At 56.4% G+C, this 17,776-nt stretch overlaps 7 protein-coding genes across 7 annotated transcripts; 3 read left to right on the plus strand and 4 right to left on the minus strand.

The window, feature by feature from the left end:
• Positions 1 to 77: 77 nt before the first annotated feature.
• Positions 78 to 1,839, minus strand: BU26DRAFT_552926 (uncharacterized protein). Its single transcript, XM_033832179.1, has 3 exons — positions 1,370 to 1,839; positions 639 to 1,320; positions 78 to 584 (listed from the first exon to the last, which is right to left on the minus strand). The coding sequence occupies exons 1-3, from the start codon at positions 1,425 to 1,427 to the stop codon at positions 509 to 511; spliced, it is 816 nt and encodes a 271-aa protein (XP_033680917.1). The 5' UTR covers positions 1,428 to 1,839; the 3' UTR covers positions 78 to 508.
• A 949-nt stretch (positions 1,840 to 2,788) lies between these two features.
• Positions 2,789 to 4,646, plus strand: BU26DRAFT_488665 (IF4E-domain-containing protein). Its single transcript, XM_033825987.1, has 3 exons — positions 2,789 to 3,103; positions 3,162 to 4,013; positions 4,062 to 4,646. The coding sequence occupies exons 1-3, from the start codon at positions 3,066 to 3,068 to the stop codon at positions 4,237 to 4,239; spliced, it is 1,068 nt and encodes a 355-aa protein (XP_033680918.1). The 5' UTR covers positions 2,789 to 3,065; the 3' UTR covers positions 4,240 to 4,646.
• Positions 4,647 to 9,937: 5,291 nt separating this feature from the next.
• BU26DRAFT_521452 (uncharacterized protein) lies at positions 9,938 to 11,226 on the minus strand. Its single transcript, XM_033829534.1, has 2 exons — positions 10,520 to 11,226; positions 9,938 to 10,460 (listed from the first exon to the last, which is right to left on the minus strand). The coding sequence occupies exons 1-2, from the start codon at positions 11,076 to 11,078 to the stop codon at positions 10,327 to 10,329; spliced, it is 693 nt and encodes a 230-aa protein (XP_033680919.1). The 5' UTR covers positions 11,079 to 11,226; the 3' UTR covers positions 9,938 to 10,326.
• A 114-nt stretch (positions 11,227 to 11,340) lies between these two features.
• BU26DRAFT_541954 (uncharacterized protein) lies at positions 11,341 to 12,575 on the plus strand (the record flags this gene model as incomplete). Its single annotated transcript, XM_033831618.1, has 4 exons — positions 11,341 to 11,595; positions 11,652 to 11,771; positions 11,849 to 12,464; positions 12,507 to 12,575. The coding sequence occupies exons 1-4, from the start codon at positions 11,552 to 11,554 to the stop codon at positions 12,573 to 12,575; spliced, it is 849 nt and encodes a 282-aa protein (XP_033680920.1). The 5' UTR covers positions 11,341 to 11,551.
• A 353-nt stretch (positions 12,576 to 12,928) lies between these two features.
• Positions 12,929 to 14,880, plus strand: BU26DRAFT_58511 (uncharacterized protein). Its single transcript, XM_033834624.1, has 2 exons — positions 12,929 to 14,348; positions 14,537 to 14,880. The coding sequence occupies exons 1-2, from the start codon at positions 13,282 to 13,284 to the stop codon at positions 14,571 to 14,573; spliced, it is 1,104 nt and encodes a 367-aa protein (XP_033680921.1). The 5' UTR covers positions 12,929 to 13,281; the 3' UTR covers positions 14,574 to 14,880.
• Positions 14,881 to 14,900: 20 nt separating this feature from the next.
• Positions 14,901 to 15,908, minus strand: BU26DRAFT_58521 (uncharacterized protein). The gene has a single exon (XM_033834625.1). It carries the CDS (start codon positions 15,732 to 15,734, stop codon positions 15,246 to 15,248), a length of 489 nt encoding a protein of 162 aa, XP_033680922.1. The 5' UTR covers positions 15,735 to 15,908; the 3' UTR covers positions 14,901 to 15,245.
• BU26DRAFT_58529 (uncharacterized protein) lies at positions 15,510 to 16,713 on the minus strand. Its single transcript, XM_033834627.1, has 2 exons — positions 16,087 to 16,713; positions 15,510 to 16,038 (listed from the first exon to the last, which is right to left on the minus strand). The coding sequence occupies exons 1-2, from the start codon at positions 16,464 to 16,466 to the stop codon at positions 15,783 to 15,785; spliced, it is 636 nt and encodes a 211-aa protein (XP_033680923.1). The 5' UTR covers positions 16,467 to 16,713; the 3' UTR covers positions 15,510 to 15,782.
• Between the last annotated feature and the right edge of the window lie 1,063 nt (positions 16,714 to 17,776).

The following is a 17,776-nucleotide window of genomic DNA, read 5'->3' on the forward strand; positions in this document are numbered from 1 at the left end:
ATTCTTGTCTTTGAAGCCATGGTATTAACGAGGCTCTTCAACATTGCGCATCTATTCGGTGTCACTTACGTCAAATTGATGATACAGATATGACATTTGTCGTAATTACTTGGTAATGGCTAGACGAATACTTGGGCCTCCCCCCACCATTTTAGACCCCGAGTCCTTCCTTATTCCAGACTCCGCTATAATGGTACTCATCAGGCAAATGCAACGCAGACCGAAAAGCATAAGTGAGGCGTTTGGAAGCCCAGGTGTACCACACGCGTCTAGCGAATGGGTATTCTCAAAAGGACGAGCTCAGAGGCAGCAGCCGCCAAACGCTCCAGAATGAGAGGACCGAAGGCTGAGCCTACAATAAATTGATGTAGAACCTAAGGCCAGTGAAGGAACATACATGATGCATCCCCGGATACGTACCCCAACACCAAGCATCCTATGGGGATATAAGACAAAGGAAACAGGTATCATGATGTTGCATCTTAAAATGGCTAAGAAGGGTGGCCGACTACGATTGGCCGTTGGGAATGGGTGGCACTTGGGTCGGCTCATCCTCGCCCTCTTCATCAAGCATCTCCGGATGACTATCGCAGTTGTCAGTGAGACTGAGGATACATGATGCGACGCACAGAACTTACCCAAGAAGGTTCTTGACGTTCTTCATCTCGTAGTGCTTCTTCCGCATCTCCTCGAATTTGCGATGCTTCTCCCTCTCCTCTGGAGTCAGGTGCGGCAGGTCTTCGCCATGGTGGCCGGGCGTGTCCTCTGCATCCGGCTCGACGATAACCCGCTTCTCGCTGTCGGGCGTGTGCGAACTCCCCGCCTCCAGCTCCGGCTCTCCCAGATCGAAGTCGGGAATATCGTCCATCTTCGGCTTGCGCTTCGGTATGGCATCTAGCTCATCGACCTTGAGCTCCTCCGCATTCAGCATCTCGACCTCATCCTCGTCCTCTGCGGGGTCGTATTGCTTGGCGTACGGTGTCTTCGGCTCCGTGATCTTCATTGTGCTGTCTCGCTGCTGCTCTGTGAGGTACAAGTTCGCCTCGTCCCACTTTAGCCTCGGGCTGTTCTCGTCGGCGTGCATGCTGGTGCCGGACTGGCGACGGGACCCGGGTCCGCGGGGGTTTGACGACGAGCGCCGATGGGCGGGGCCGGCATTCCTCAGCGTGTTCTCCAAGACGATCTCCTTCTCTGAGAGCTCCCGACCTAGGCCTGGCCGGTCGTGCGATGGTATCTGGGCAAGTGGTGGACCAAGAGGGGGTGCTTCAGGGCTGGTGGGGGACGTCTGCGAGCGGTACGAGCTGGAGTTCTTCAGGATGCCTGCGGCTGCTGTTAGACGGTGCGACGCGCATGTGGGGTGGCAACTTGCCCTTCGGCCGCTCAGGGTGCTGAGTGGGCGAGTGTAGAGTCGGTGAGCGTTGAGGCATGGCTGTGGTGTTTTGTCGGGAGGAGCGGGGTGGGAGCGAGCTGTTTTGAAGCGGACAAGAAGTTGTGTCGCCCGCACGTGAACGCAGGTGGCGTGGGGTGACTTTCGCCAGATGGCCAGTAAGCGGGCTTTGGATGGCTGGATGCGGATTGAAGGAGAGGTGTGGTGATGGGCGGAGGTAGGGCGCGGTTCGGCAACGGCAGGTGCAATTGTGGAGATGGAGGGGTGCGTCTCTGGTTGTCTGGGTGAGGGTGCTGGCCTCCGCTAGTTATGACGTAGCCGCCTGCGTCTCACTCTGCGCGAAAGTACAGAGACAGCTGCAGGGACCCGAAGCTTATGTTCTCTTCTGCAGAAAGTCCTCAGGACTTATCATTACAGTGAGCTGTGGCAGCTGCCTGGAGGCGGCGGCTGAATCAAAGTAGGCAGTGAGGCGTTGGGAGACGCAGCCGGGCCATTTACATGTATGCGCAAGGCGACAGGCCTATCGGAGAAATACTAGGCACATGTGATATTTGTACTACAGCAATAGAACCAAGAGACTCCTCCTACGGACGAGTACACAGGGGCGTGGGGTTGCCTGGCCTTCTTGCCCAAGGGTGGCATCTCTATGTAGCCTTCAACAAAGGGTAGGGGAAAAGGGCGGACTTCCGAGCCGCACATCAGGAGACCCTGCTCACAGCCGCCGATTTGGGTTGCATTGCGATGTCTGCTCTGCCCGACAAGATGCCCACTTGGATGGTCCCGTTCGCCAAAGGGGTTCGAGGCGATCTGTGGAAATACACGCCGTATAAGAGGCACGCAGCCGTCGACGCTGTTCGACGCCGTTAGCTGGATCCTGCACGCCACTACTGAAGCTGGAAGAGCAAGGCTCATAATCAGACTTTGCCTTAGAACTTCATGCTCGACCGAGGAATCGCGAGGCGACAGTGTAGCTCCTGGCTGAGACTCAGACTACCAGAAGTAGTCCAATTGGACGTGTTCATCCCGAGACATTGTGCTGGGACATGTAGGTACATACGACAGAGGTGTCCGCTCAGTGAGACAGCCCGCAGCCTCAGCGAGCAACGAGGCGGCGCGTGACAAAGAAATGTCCCTTCTTTCAGGTCATCACCGCATCATGGAAGCCGCAGAGGCGGCCCTCGTGATGATGGTTTTATGAGAGGGATGGCTCGCTCTGGGCCATCTTCGGAGCCGCCAGCCGAGTAGGGTGCGTCGAGCTGGCGAGGATTTGAGTCGAAGGCCGGTGTTGTGGAGGAGGAGAGGAGGGCACCGGGCAGCCACGAGGAAAAGCTCGCTGGGCGCACGGGCCCGCCGCGGCTAAACGCGCGCTTGCTGCAGTCTACTAACGCCAACCTCTCAAACGTTTTCGCTCCGGACAGACCTCCACTGCATCTACACTTCCACGGATTAACTCCCCGCTTCACTACGCTGTACACTTACCAGTCGGTACTCTTCAACACCATAACTCATTCAGCTCTCGGTTATACGTATCAATCCACCGCTAAGCGCCGTCCGCTCCCGCTGCACCACGGCCGTTGGCCCGCCGCTCCTCTGCTGCTTGTTCGCTCTTTTATCCCACCAAGCTTCTAGCAGAGCCTCTCCTCTTATAATACTCCCCTTAAGTACTAAATAATCGCCAATGGACGGCAGGGACAACTTATGGAACCGCCGCTCCAAGTATGCTCTGCCCACAACCTCCGCAATCTTGGTTTCAAGACTGACGGCATGCGCACAGCACCAGCAAGCTCTCCCTGTCCATGTCCAATCCGGACCACCATAGCGACAAGCCCGACCCCCCTCACCGCACCTTCTCTGCCACGAAGCGCTTCGGTGGCGACTCGTCTTCGCACGGCGGCCGCAACCCGTTCAATGCGCTTTCGCCATTGACAGGCACCGGGCTGTCTTCTCCCACCACTGCCGGCTCATCTGCCTTCGGCCTGGGTTCAGGCGCCTTTGCCTCGTTCGGATCCGCGACCAAGACTCCAAAGACTCCCGGCACCGCCTTTGACTTTAAGACGGCAGCCATAGGCGGTGCCACCCCGACCACACCTGGCGAGAAGAAGGACAAGCCTGCGAGCAAGGCCGTGAGTAGCGCCCGAAAGGAGTCGCTATCCACGACCGCCTCGGAAGAGGCGGCAAGCTCGTCTGCCCCGCCCGACCCCAGCGCACCGTGGCCGCTGAAATACACATGGGTGATCTGGTATCGCCCGCCCACGCCCAAGAATTCCGACTACGAGAAGTCGACCAAGCCGCTGTGTCGCATGAGTACGGCGCAGGACTTCTGGAAGATCTTCACCCACCTCAACCGACCCTCGACGCTCCCCACCGTTTCCGACTACCATTTCTTCAAGGAGGGCATCCGCCCGGTGTGGGAGGACGATGAGAACAAGCGCGGCGGCAAGTGGATCATGCGTCTGAAAAAGGGCGTGGCCGACCGCTACTGGGAGGAGCTGCTGATGGCCTTGATTGGCGACCAGTTTGCGGAGGCGGGCGACGAGGTGTGCGGTTTCGTGCTCAGCGTGCGCAGCGGTGAGGACGTGTTCAGCATCTGGACGAAGAACGACGGCGGTCGGAACATCAAGATCCGGTAAGCAGTTATAATCCTTAGCGCGACGATCTCTTCTGACAATACCAGCGAAACCGTCAAGCGGGTCCTCAACCTTCCTGAAGGCACCATCATCACCTGGCGCAGCCATGACGAGAGCATTGCCCAGCGCACTGCTATCGACCAGGCGCGACAAGACAAGAGTCACCAGGAGAAGCGCCGGCTCACGTTGGGTGACGAGTCGCAGCGGGATAAGTCCACTGCGTAGTCCGCGCGGATGTTCCCTTTACGTTCTTCCTCTCGTTGACAATTTTCTAGCATGCATGGTATGGCATGGTACGGCTTCTCAGGGTATCCGGTTAGCGTTCGTCGTTCGATTTTCCGGCATTGAGTTTACGACAAGCCCCTGCTTTCTTGCGGTTGTTGCCCGCGAAGAGTCAAGCAACGGCTCTTCTTTCGTTTCTCATCTTTGTATTCTACATATCCGTGACATGGCTTGGGTAGCGAACGGTGCTACGGTTGGCTTAGGCATGGGAGGGACTATGAGTAAACTCTGCTGAATGTGAAAACGAGACAAATGGGGCATGACTCCTCATTGTGTGGGCTGTTGCGTGCTAGCTCTGGCCGCTGCTCCTTCCCGGACTGTGGCGCTCCTGCCCACTGGTTGAAATACACAATCAACAAAATGGACAAACAACAACCTTCTTGAATCACGTCTCCTATTGTTGTCCTCTCGCCACAGGTGTATCGTGGAATAGGCGACGTGGAGTGTTGCGACTCTCGCTGAAAGCTATTGTCGGACGGAGGTGAGCTCCCCTGCCCTGCACAATTGGGCGATCGACGTCAATGCGCACGGACCCTTGGAGTTTGAACGACGACACCGCAGGCGGGCGCTTTCACCAAGAGCCCGCGCCGCCGAAATGTCTTCTTCTCTATTCCCTATGACAGTCACACTCTTCTCCCGCTGGCAGAACTTTCTGCCTCTTCCACTCGCCTCCCACTAGCCCGCGATGTTCGACGCAATCCTCGCCCCGTTCATCGGCAGCAAGACCACCCCAGCTACTTCTTCCCACCATGTGCGTTATGACTCGCTCTGGAGACATCCTATGAGTCCGACTTGCCGCCAGGTTTAGACCGCTAACGTTGCGTTGAGCAGACAAACGATGCTTCGTCGCCTAGCCGCTCCGTTCGCGCGTCCCACTCACCGACCGAGTCCCGTCGCAAGCACCCCACCGTTGACCTCACTTCGCCGGCGCGAGCAAACAAAAGACCGGCCCCTGCCGAGTCTAATGCGACTGGAGAGCCGGCCAGAAAGCCAAAACGGGTGAAAATCAGCCCAGAAGAGGCGAGACTCTGCCCGAACTACAAGTACGCACACACAGTGAGCAGAGTTGCGGCAGCTTTTGACTGACGCCTTGTGTAGCATACCTGCTGATGCTACACCCCTTCCCGCACCTTGGACCTGTAACCCTGCCCTAAAAACCATGAAGGTGCGTTCTGCTTCGCTTCTGGTCCGTAAGACCGGGTTGCTGACGAAAAAGCCCGGGTCTAAATACCAGTTCACGCCCACGGACACCTTTGCCGGCGTGATGAATCCCCGCCACGGCCACGGTCGACCTAAGATGTACGGATCTAAGCACCAGTCACGGTTTGACTCAGGGTTAGAGTTCCTCGAGGACCAGCCGATCAAGTTGCCAGACACACCGCGGCGTCATGCAGCTTCGGCCAGTGACAATCCGTACTCAGCGAAGCGGAGAAAGACGGAGCACCCCATCACATCATTTACACATGAAGTAATAGATCTCGAAGGTGATGAAGTTGTGGAAGCGCCTTTCGTCTCGCAGCCGCGGCGCTTGTCCCAGTCGCAGCACCCAGCAATCACACAATCGCAGCGCAGCTTCGAAAGTGGACCCACAGTGGCGGGAGCCGGCAGTGCTGGACGCAGATCGCGCAGCGAGCTGGAGGAGACCAGCATGTTCTTTGATCCTCATCGCAAGAAGTCTCGAAATCCTGTCCCACCGCAAACACCTTCCGGCGCGTCTTTCGGGAGAGTGGATAACGGTAGTGCGATTTCTTCACCAATCACTGTCGACGATGACGAGGCGCCAGCCACCAGATCGAAGTCCCCGGGACAGCTCAAATATGGCCAGTTTCAGCAAGGGGTCGTTCGCTCAGGGAGGCATAGTCCCGAGGCGAAGATTACCCAAGCATATCCCAAGCACGTCGCGAAGAACGTCCCCAAGTTCAATCATTCAACTTCGCCTCCGCGAGGTGAACCCCGGGGTGAGCGGCCGGCGACCCATCGTACCTCACAGAACCTGCGTGATAGATTCAGGCGTGCAGATGACATCAGCGACGACGAGCTCGTCGTCGAAGCACCACGCGCCGTCAAGCGGAGCAAGTCGCCTTCCAAACATCGAGCGTCCGCCAAGGTTGCTTCGAAAGGAAAAGAGAACCCGCCTGCCTTTCAATGGTGCTTGGAATTCGCAAGGACTCATGGCTATGAAGGACGCGGCCCTGACCTGTTTCTCCAAGGCCGTAGCGGGGACCCTACATTCGATCTCATAGAGTTAGGTGGTAATGGAAAGTTGGAGTGCAAAAGCACGGTATCCATGTACAAGGTAGTCGACGCGCGGGCGGACGACACTTCCCGCATTCGATTGAAGGGATCACGCCCCGCGAATGGCGTTCAATATCTTTTCGATCTCGAGTTTCTAGATTCGAAAGATTTCAGACTCTTTCGAGATGAGCATGTGGGAAAGGCCATCAGAAAAGTCACGGAAAAGACTGAGTGAGTTGTATCATTCCCGTGATTGGATGAAACTAACTTCGTAGCAGGGAGCACATGCAGAAACTCTTCAGCAAACCTTTCGATGCCATCCATAAGCCCGTCTCACCGCCCCCTACCAACCCTGCGCTGAACCAGGGTGAAGCTCGAGTACAGAACGCGGCGATAGAAGCCCGGCGCCCCGCTTCAAGGTTGAAGTCGTTGGATCAGCAGGCACAAAATGACACTGGCGGAGAGATTCCCGCCAAATCGCACAGCACACTGGATACCGAACTCAAGCAGACGCAAAACGGAAGCCTGCGTGCATCTGCGCGCCCAACACGAACCACGAGGGCGTCTCGTCCCGTCTACGTTGGCGCGGAAAAAGAGAAAGACCCAGAAAAGTACTCCGTAGTCCACGGGCTGGGCACACCTTGGGCACGGCAACTCAACTATGGAACTGGACGCCGCCGCGCAGTTGTGGACTTTGCTGATCTTGAGCGGCTTGATGATGGCGAGTTCTTGAATGATCAGCTGATCGACTTCTACATGCTCTACCTGTTTAACCAAACAGCGCTGCCCCCCAACAAGGTGTACATCTTCAACACGCATTTCTTCTCCACCCTTACTCGCAAAGTCCCGGGGCAGAAGACATCGATCAACTACTCTGCAGTGGCGCGCTGGACTTCAAAGGAGGATCTCTTCGGCTACGACTACATCGTGGTGCCTATCAACCAGGACGTTCACTGGTACCTTGCAATCATTTGCAATGTACCCAATATTCCGCGCAAGCCCGCCCTCGAAGATCTCGACGATACTTCAACGACGAATCCAGAAGCCTCGGTCAACCGGACCGACGAGAAGTCTAAGGAGAGAAACGAAGCACAGAGAGCAGAAACGGACGAGAAGTCGGCCGAGAGAGGGGGACTCATACTTCCACCGGCGCTTGTCGACCCGACGGCGGATACCTCCGCACTGGAGCTTGACGACGACGTAAACTTCTTCGAGGAAGAGGAATCGAAGCTCAATTTGGTTGATCCCGATGCGGCCATATCAGATCCAAACCGGGCGATGGCCGCCACAGATGATAAGAGAGTCCGAGAATCGTCTGTAGAAGAGACGGCCCATATGGCGAAGCTGTCCATCGCGGACCGTACTCCGAAAGGTATCCTCCCAGACGCCAGTTCCTCCCCAGCCTCCTCGAAAAAGTCGAAACGTAAATCCGGCCCGCCGCCTAAGAAATGGAACACACATGAGCCCACCATCATTATCCTAGACTCTCTTGGTGGAGGTGCTAGGAGTCAAGCAGTTCGTGCCTTGAAAGATTACATTCGCGAGGAAGGCCGGGAGAAGCGCGGAATGGAAGCCAACATCACGCAGAATGCCTATTATGCAAAGAACGGCCAAATTCCCATGCAGGATAATTTCAGCGATTGCGGCGTGTACCTGCTGGGATACGCACAGAAATTCTTCCAAAACCCTGACGCTTTCAAGGATCGCCTACTCACGGGTGATATGCGTATGGAGACCGACTGGCCCGATATGCCGATGTCGCAAATGCGTAGCACAATGCGTGATATTCTGTTCAAGCTTCATGACCAAGATGAGGCGGAACGGAAGCAAGCTAGGGCTGAAAAGAAGGCCAAAAAGTCTGCTTCTGCCTCTGCACCTTGGTCCACCGTCCCTCCGGCGAAGGATCACACCGGAAAAACGGGTTTGGTCACGACCAAGAAAGAGGCTTTGGCAAACTCGAGCGTAACCGCGCCCGAGCCTCCAGCAGACCCGGAACCCGCCGTATCCACGGCGATCTCTACGAAACCGGGACCACCTGCCGAACCATCCGCTGGAGCTCCAAAAGGAAGGTTGGGTTCTCCCTTCTCCCCCCAACCACCAACGAAGCAGGACCCACGATCACAGTCTCCTGTCAAATCTGCTCCAGGAAAAGCCCAGGATTCGCCTGCCGCGTCCATACCGCGTAGAAGAACCAGCCCTGTTGTCTTAATCCCAAAGAAGTCACCACAGACGCCGCTTTCCTCGAAACAGCCTCGTGCGCTATTCGCTGTGAATAGCAATGCGACTCGACATGTGGAGATTGAGGTTCATAGCTCGAAAAAGCGAAAGCTAGAGGCTAGTGAAGAATACAGCGCGGCCATACCCAAAGCCCATGGGACACCCCGCCCACAGCCCGTTGCGAACGGGGATGCGGTTCCATTCGATGAGGGAGTCGAGGTTCACAGCCCGAAGAAGCCAAAGCTCGAGGCTGGCGGAGTATCTAAAGCTGCTACTGATAATGCTAAGAAAGCATTTCGGCAACAGCCTGTGGCAAACAAGAAGAACGAGGTCATCGAACAGAATGGGGTTTATAGCCCAAAGAAGCGCACAAAGGACGCTGACAATATGTCTACGTCGGCTTTTACTAAAGCTGGGAGGGCTGAGTCACCGCGCTCTTTCAGAACAGCACCAACAGATGCCAGCGTAAAGCTCAAAAAGCCGACTAAAGGCGCGCTTGGAGCTGCAATTCTGGCCCAAGATGCGCACGGCAGCTCTCAGGACCCAATCACGATCGATGACTCCCAGGATGCGATAATTACCAGCCCGCCGAAAGCTATGAAATCGAACCCAGGACGAAGTGCGTCGCAGGACTCTATCATCGTCACCTCACCGAAGAGGTCCAAAGCGCAGCCATCTCCCGGTGTGCAACGACATCGTCGGCAGACTTCCGTCGAAGAGATCCACCGTCCCACCTTGAACAGCCGTGAAGGCGTTTCACACTCCCCCCAGGATATGTCTTTCGTAGGGGACGAGCTTCTATCGTATCTGGGAAACTCTCCAGAAGTAAAACACCAGATGCGTCGCCATTCTGGCTCTCCTTCTGCTAACCAAAGCGGAACGGCGGCGCAGGAACCAACCGAAGCAGACGATGAAGAGACATCGTGGGAGGGATTCCTAGATGACGCCCTAGAGACGGAGGGGAGTTCGCAAGCAGCGGAGCGAGACGAATCAGTCACTGCTTATGATGACACGACCGTTCCCGAGACACCACCAGCAAGAAGATCTTCTCCGCCTATGCATCAATAGGGCGAGGAGATGTCACCGCTATGACACGATTTATGGAGGCGCTGAGTTTCGAATCGGTTAAGCATGTTTCTTCAGACAGGCCGATGTTACTCGGGCCCACTAGACGATCTCTGGCAATTGCTAGCGATTTCTCATTTCGTGTACTCCCATTTCATTGCTTTATCTTTTTCATCTTCTTGCATGGCGACGGCGTTGTCCATGATGCGGTACCGAAGGGCGGACTTTGTGAGTTTTGCCCAGGTTTGCTTCGGCGCTTACAGCCTCGGGCGTCTTTCAGTTCAGTGGTAGACTGGAGGAGGGCATGGCGACTCTGCATTGAAGGGCGTGAATACCAGTTCGTGCTGGTGTCTTCGGGCAGCGTGCATAGATGGAGAGGTAGTCCGCTGTGCTTTGATGGAAAGAAAATAGTGTATGCTTGCAACAACGGCTGTATCCGTGATGCGTCTGCCCTTCCTGGGTATACATGCTGTGCTCCTTCTATGCCGTCCATTTCGTATCTCTATATCCCCCTCATACGGCACCCTCCAAAGCTTCCTTTTCCGTCTGTCCGTTCTGTTGCAGCTGCCGCGTTATACTGCCATTTGCGCCTCGTCCCCCTGTCGGATCTTTGCCCGCTTCTAGCGCTGCGACGGCGTCGTCGACATCTATCACAACACGTTAGCTAACTACGTTCTTTTTCAGTTAGCAGCCCAAAAGGGCTCACCGTTGATAGATGGCCTACCCTGGAATCCCTCGTCTGTCTCCGCTGCTTCCCGTCCCACCCAGCGCTTCATTTTATCCCGCACGAACTCGGCGAAATCCCATTCCGTAGGGTCCAGCAAGTGCTTCCCGGCTATCCAGACGTACGTTCCCGCATCCACTTCCCCGCGCTCTACATTGTCCTCCTCTTTCTGCTGCAAATCGCCCATCCCGCCCTCTCCCCGGTTTCTTCCACCATCCTTCTCTTCCAAAACCCGCACCCGAACCTTCCTCCGCTCGTACTCGCTGCCCTCGAATATATCCAGTCTCCAGATGTCGCCGTCCGTGAGCCCTGTGACCAGCGTCCCGCGCACGGAGTGTGTGCTTGAGGAGGAGGGCAGGATGGCAGGGTAGTCGGCATTGATCACTTTGTGGCGCTGGTACGAGTGCAGGATTGCGGGCCGGATGGTCAGGAGCGAGGCGTGCGCGGGGGTGGGCGCGCTGGATTGGCCCCAGATTACGCGGTGGAGGACGGGGGGTGCCATGAGGGTGCCGTAGAAGAAGGCGGTGTGGGAGGGGGACATTGTGGCGGCTCTGAACGCTTCTACGAAGGGAATGTTTGATTGGTAACAGGCGGAAAGGGGAGGATAAGTATGTGGAAAGGAGAAAACGAGAGAAGAATGGAAGATGGGATGGTTATACGAAAGGAAGCGAATGTGGAGGGGTAGCGTAGCTTGAGATGGAATTTGGATCCGATAAGCTCTTATCGGCCAGCCCTACGCCGGACGCTAATGCAGCGCGAAGCTTAGCCTGAGATCAAATGAGATCGGCACGGCGCGCTTTCGGCTCCTTTTCTAATCGCGACCGTGCTTGAGCCTCATTTTCTCCTTTCCTCTCCGCTCCCGGCTTTACGAGGTAACGCGCGCGACGTGACAGACGGCTCAGGTTACCCGTCGCATTAGGCTGACGGAGCGCGCGTCGCACCCTTCGATTCCACGTCGTCGTCGGATCGCGCTGCGACGATACCGGAGGGTCCGGGCAAGAGGGAACGGGCAAGATGGGGTTCTTGAACGATGTCGTTACGTCGATTGCGCCGATATTGTACGTCTTGTGCTCTGTGACGGCGGTCAATGGTACAGCGCTGACTCACGCGACAGCATAGCGACGAGCCCGATAACGAGCTATGCGGACCAGATACACAGCATACACCGCACCAAGACCTCAGCAGGCTTCTCGCTGGATATACCGCTGATCATGCTGGTCGCTAGCATACTGAAGTGCGTCTTCCGCCCTCCCTGCCTGATCTCCACCCCCTCCTCCCAACACTACACCAGCTAACGAGACGCGAGCTCAGGGTCTACTACTGGTTCGGCGCCCACTTCAGCACCTCGCTCCTCGTCCAAGCCCTCCTCATGATCGGAATCCACCTCCTCCTCCTGCACGTCGCGCTCACGCACCGCCCCGCGCCCTCGCACCTCCCCTTCCAGCCCGCATCCTCGAAACGCCCGTACAGCTTCTGGCAGTGGAAAACCTCGCGCCCCTACTGGACCTTCCTATCCTACTTCACCTTCACCCTGCTCGTCCTCCACTTCCTGCTCAGCCCCACAAGCGTCTTCCTCCCCTACACCGACTTCCTCGGCTACATCGCCCTCACCGTAGAAGCCACGCTGCCTCTCCCGCAGCTCCTGTCCAACTGGCAGCGCCGCGGCTGCAAGGGCTTCCGCCCCAGCGTCATCGTCAACTGGATCATCGGCGACACCTTCAAGATGTGGTTTTTCTTCGCCTCGTCTGCCGGCGAGGTCCCTCTCGCGTTTAAGATCTGCGGTGTCTTTCAGGCGTGCTGTGATCTTGGCTTGGGGCTGCAGTGGTGGGTGTGGGGCGATGGACCTGGCGAGACGGGGGAGCCGACCATGGGGTATGCGTATGGTGAGAAGGTGTTGAAGAGTCCGCCGCCGGAGATAGAGGGGTTTGTGGGTGGTGGGTTAGATGGGGGTTTAGGCTTGGGCGAGAAGGGACCCGTGGGTATGGGGATCGATATGGGGGAGACGGTTGGGTGGGAGAGGCAGAGGGTGGGGATGTAGGGAAAAGGGGGTTTTCGAAGAGGCGAAAGGGATTGGGGGCGTTTGGGGAGATATATAGGATAGACGCATTGCGTAAGGAGTTGGGGTGCAATTTTTAGGTATGTAATTCTAATAGCAAGCTCATGTGACTCAAGCAGCGCCTCTTCGATGGGTTTGTGTGGGACATGGTTCAGTGCAGGGTTTTGGAAAGGCGTTCAGGGTGAATGCTAAGTATAGCCCGAAAGATCAGGCGGACACAGCTTTAATAAGGAAGGGTAGCGTTTGAATGAAGGAGCGGTTTTGAAGGGAGCTGGGCAGAAAGAGATAGGACCAGAAGACTAAGACGGACGGCCGAGGGGAGAGGTCAATACTCCCATTTGATACGGGAAGAGGGTATGTTATAGATATCCGTGCGTATCCATCCCGTTTATGTATCTCTCCACGCCTACCCCCCTCCGCCACCAACCCACCGATTCACTCGCCCGCGGGGTAGAACTCGCAGTCCTCGCCCCTCCTCGCGCGCGCACACGAACCCTCATCGCCCACAATGACCCTCGCAAGTTGACCAACTCAACACGCCCGCGACATCAACACAACCCCGTTCGACGCACGACGACTACATACCCCCTCCGCCGAACGCCAGTATATATATACTCCCTAACCAAGCCCTCCTTCATACCTCCGACACGCGCTACCAGCATCCGCCACACACAATCGCCCCGCCACCATGCCCCCTCCCCCGCTCTCCCCGCACGCCCTCGCCCGCCAGCAAGCCCGCGACGAACAGCGAAAAGCGGACGAGAGCTGGAAGGACGTCGAAGCCGCGAGGGCGGGAACGAAGCGCAGCAGCGCGCCGGACGACGACCTCAGGCAGCAGACGCTCCGGGAGAAGCTGCGCAAGACTAGGGAGGAACAAGCGCTGGTGCAGAGGCAGATCGATACGGTAGAGCGTAGGGCTAGGCGAAGGAGTGGCGGCGTTGGGGTTTATGAAGATGAGGATGCGCGGGTGGCGAGGGAGGAGGAGGAGGAGATGGAGGAGCTGTATCGACGGGCCGGGGAATTGGTGGCAAGGGAGCAGGAGAAGGAGATGGAGTGTGGGGAGGAGGATGGGGACAGGGAGAGCTCGCCTGTTTCGGAGCTGTCGCGTACGCCTACACCGCCGCCGCATATGGTTCGGGAGGAGACGAGGTGTGGCGAGAGCCGGAAGCGCGCTGAAGCCTTTCGACACCCGCCTTCTACGTCGTTGATTCGGTATATGTCTAAGAAGAAGCGGAGGGGCGGATCGATGCCGGGTGGCGGCAAGAGTGAGAAGATCAGCCTCAACGTCGCGAAGCTGACGACCGCCGCTGCGTCGACTTCCGTCCGAACCCCGGCGAAGGCTAAGAATGCACGGAACGCCTCCGGGAACACCAACACCAACGCCAACCACTCACCAACTTCTCCAAACACCATCAACACTAACCCTGCCGCCCCTACCACCACCACAAATAACAAGAGCGCCACGAACAACAACACTCCCTCCCACCGCGCTACTCCACCCACCCCTACCACTAACAACAACGACAACACTACCCCCGCCCCCGACGACCCCACCCTCCTCCAACGCGCGCTCAGCTTCACCGTCCGCTGGCTCGCACGCCACGGCAACCCCGCCCTGGGCCCCGTCTTCGCCGCCCTGCAGTCCTCCGCCCAGGCCGACGCCTCTGTCGCCAACGTCCTGATCGCCGTTATGCGGCAGCGCGCTACGGCGGAGGAGTGGGAGCTGTTTCGCCGGTGGGTGAAGAATGCGAAGAAGCATGCTAAGCTTGAGGAGAGGTCGAGGAGGTTGGAGGAGAGGGAGGCAAGGGGAGTGCAAGGGGTGCGGGAGGGGGAGCGTGCTGAGGAGGGGCAGGGGCAGGAGCGGGAGCGGGAGCGCGTGCAGGAGGGGGAGCGCGTGCAGGCCCAGGACCAGGATCAGGAGAGGCTGGGGCGGGAGTGGGAAGCGGCGAGGAGGGCGAAGGTGGAGAAGAAGAAGGCTGACAAGGATGAGACGAAAGGTGCGGCAGCTTCGACAGCACGAGCACGAGCTGGGGACCGCCCTGCGAAGAAGAAGCGAGGGGCATAGTGTATACATTTTAGGTTGGTGGTGGGGTTTTGGGTTTGATGTTGGCGTGAGTGGAATGTAGGATGTAGGGATGGTACTGATATTCCGGACGCTGGATTGGATACTTGTTTATATATGGATAGATGTAAGTGGTAGATAGAGAGTATAATGTTTGTTTGTTAGGTTGTGGCTCATTGGTTCATTCAGCATGACTCAGCGAGATTTTCTAACATTAGTTCGAAGTCAAGAGCATATTCTAACCGCTTCGTCCTTATACAATATCAAACAACTCCGCAAAACATTCTATCCTAGCTACATCTAACCCTCGTCCACCCCAGAATCTCCACAGACTCCCGCTTGCTGAACTTCGAAAGCCTATTATTGAACTGGTCTTCGCAACAGGCTGGGGTAGAGGATCCGTATGGCAATCTCTACTGTCTCAACCTCTAGATGGCCCATACAGCCTGTTTGATAAGCTTAGCTCAGCGGCCGGGGGGAAGTTGCAGCAGGAGCATATGAAAGAGCTTTGGAAGGTTAATCCGACCAAGGTGAAAGCCATGGAACGGCCTTTCCGAGGAGACCTAACTCCTTTTAGCTAACGCTATTAGCTACTTCTCGCCATACAAATCATCGTCTGAAAGCACGCAATCATCTCTATTCCACATCAATGAGACCAAAGCGCCCGCCGGCCCAGCGATCAGACCCACGCCAACTAGTTCACCGACTAAGCACGCCCAATCCTTGAACGTCATTGCAGACTTTCTCGAGTTCGCCCTCGTGGCAGCAGCCCATACCAGCGCCGCAGTTGACCCCACGTATTGGTCATACTGGAAGAAGTTGTGAATGCCAACAGCCATCGATTCCATCGGTCCAGGAGCGCGAAAGTAGGGAGGTAGAAAAACCTGGTTAAGGGTCAAGGTTTCCTGTGCCAGGGGGGAAAATAGCGGGGGAAAGAGGTTCCGAGCAGCTATTGTTGCGAAAGTTGCCACGTGCGAGATGCTGGTTGAGGCAAACGCGAACAAGTATGCGCGACGTAGGAAGGAGCGATTCTCCATTCGGTCGTCGAGCGGCGATGTCTCCCCGCGAAGCTGGCGCATCTTACGGCTGGCTAGCTGGATGAATGCAACCCACACGGGAAATCCCTGCTAGAGACCGCCCAGCCATTGATGGAGGGTATTGGACGGAACGGGGACAACCATGACCAGGGTTGGAATGAAGTAGCCTAGTATGAGTGCCGTTGGTAGTGTTTCGAGGGACTGAAGGTCGGTAATCTTGATAGCTTTGGCAACAGTTCGGCGGGGCTTCCGGGCCGTCTTGGAACGTAGTAAGTGCGCAATGCCCCACAAAGGCATCGTGAATCCGTAACCCAGGCCCTGCATGGCACATCCCCATAGAGGGTAACTTTCGGAATTCAGCACAGGATGGACGGTCAGGAAACGGACTGCTTACAGTGCCATGATTCCTCCTTGGTTGCCCTCTCGCATGCCTTCAATGGCAATGACGGTGAAGATGCTTACAAGCTGGCCCGCGAAGTAGAACCCATACAGGGAAAGTTGCGGAGCCGATCCGTCTGTCACATTGGCAAACATGACGCCGGCCAAGGTGAGCAGTTTGTCCAATAGCGCGATTCCGGTGAAGTGAGTGAGGACTGGGTTGGTGGACCCTGGCAGGTACTGCGGACCATTGTGTCGTAAGTCGATGAGTGCATCGATGTATCCGTTGCGAGCAACCAAGCCGTACATGCTATCCAGCCCCAGGATGTAGATTCCAAAAAGGACCGCAATTGCCGGGACGCTCATCGGCCCTAGTGAGCTTGTCGCTGCTCCCATGTTGTGCGCGGGGGAAGGGATGACCTCCAGCACAAGGCTTATGTTGTCCACTTGAAGGGGTAGGGTAGTTAATTGGAAGAGGAGAACTGATGCTCTCGTTCTCCAGCGCGATGACGGCGGTTCCGCCTAATATGTGAGCGAGAGGTGGACGATGGATCTCGCGCACGGGTGCGGAGGCAACGGCCCGTGCACTGTGCCGGCAACCTACTGCCTTGCACTAAGCAAATCTGTCCAGGTGCTGCTGCACATCGTCACACGGGTTGGGTGCCATGTGCAGCTCAATACACATCATGGGCGTGTCGACTCTAGCAACTACCTTTGCTGACTCGAAGGTGCATTAAACAAGACGGACGCCAGTCAGGTCAACGTGTCACAGCTGCGTGGAATTATCAGTATGCCATTCGTGTACGTAGCGACCTTAATAATTTTGTTCACTGTCCTATGCCGGCTCATGTGCGGAAGCTCCCGCCGTCACACATACAGTCTTCCCCGGGCCAAACACCTTTCGGGGGTTTCGGCAACATCTGGACTTTCCACAAACTACACAGGGTTCCGGGGAGAACTTGCCTGAAACTCTCCCGCCTATGGGGGAATATGACTACTCTGTGGTTGGGATCATGCCCTGTAGTCCGGCTCGATAGCCCCGTGGTGGCTCATGATCTCTTGCAAAACGTGCCGTCTTTCATTACCCCTGGAAATTTGATCCAATAAAGTCGCAAAGAAGCCACGGTTGGCTGGCAGTGCGAAGAGAGCGGCGGCAACCGCATCCCGACCGATACATAATGCCTTCCGATACGAGAATCTTCCCTCGAGGACTGTTCTCACTCCCGTCGTCGAGGGTTTGCAGAAACTTCGCAGGACCTACAACCCAACTGGCCCATGTTTTGCAATCAACAAGCGGAGGAGTCGGGACTCGTTCTACTCTCTCTACTTCAAATGCCTTCAGATTTTCGTTTCGCATGCGATCGATACTCAATCAACGTCCTGTTTCGAGCAATATTTAGTAGAAGTACTTTCAGTCAAGTCCGGCTTCAATTCTACGTTACCATACTAGGAATTTGCGAAAACAAAGCGACCAAGAGTACATTCTAGAGAGAATGGGCCGTCGACGCACCAGGAACCATTATCGCGATGATGTATTTCGTCGCAAGATCAATCCTGCTTGTCGAAACCTTCGTATGCATGTGACTTCTACCGAGCCGAATCTATGATACGGTCCAATGGACAAATTTACTTCCTCACTTCTGATGAGCTCGATCTTTCATTGAGAGGGAGGAGATACGGTGCCTTGCCGTGCGCGGACAGAAGGT

This window comes from Trematosphaeria pertusa, assembly GCF_010094035.1.
Source record: "Trematosphaeria pertusa strain CBS 122368 unplaced genomic scaffold BU26scaffold_11, whole genome shotgun sequence".
Lineage (NCBI taxonomy): Eukaryota > Fungi > Ascomycota > Dothideomycetes > Pleosporales > Trematosphaeriaceae > Trematosphaeria > Trematosphaeria pertusa.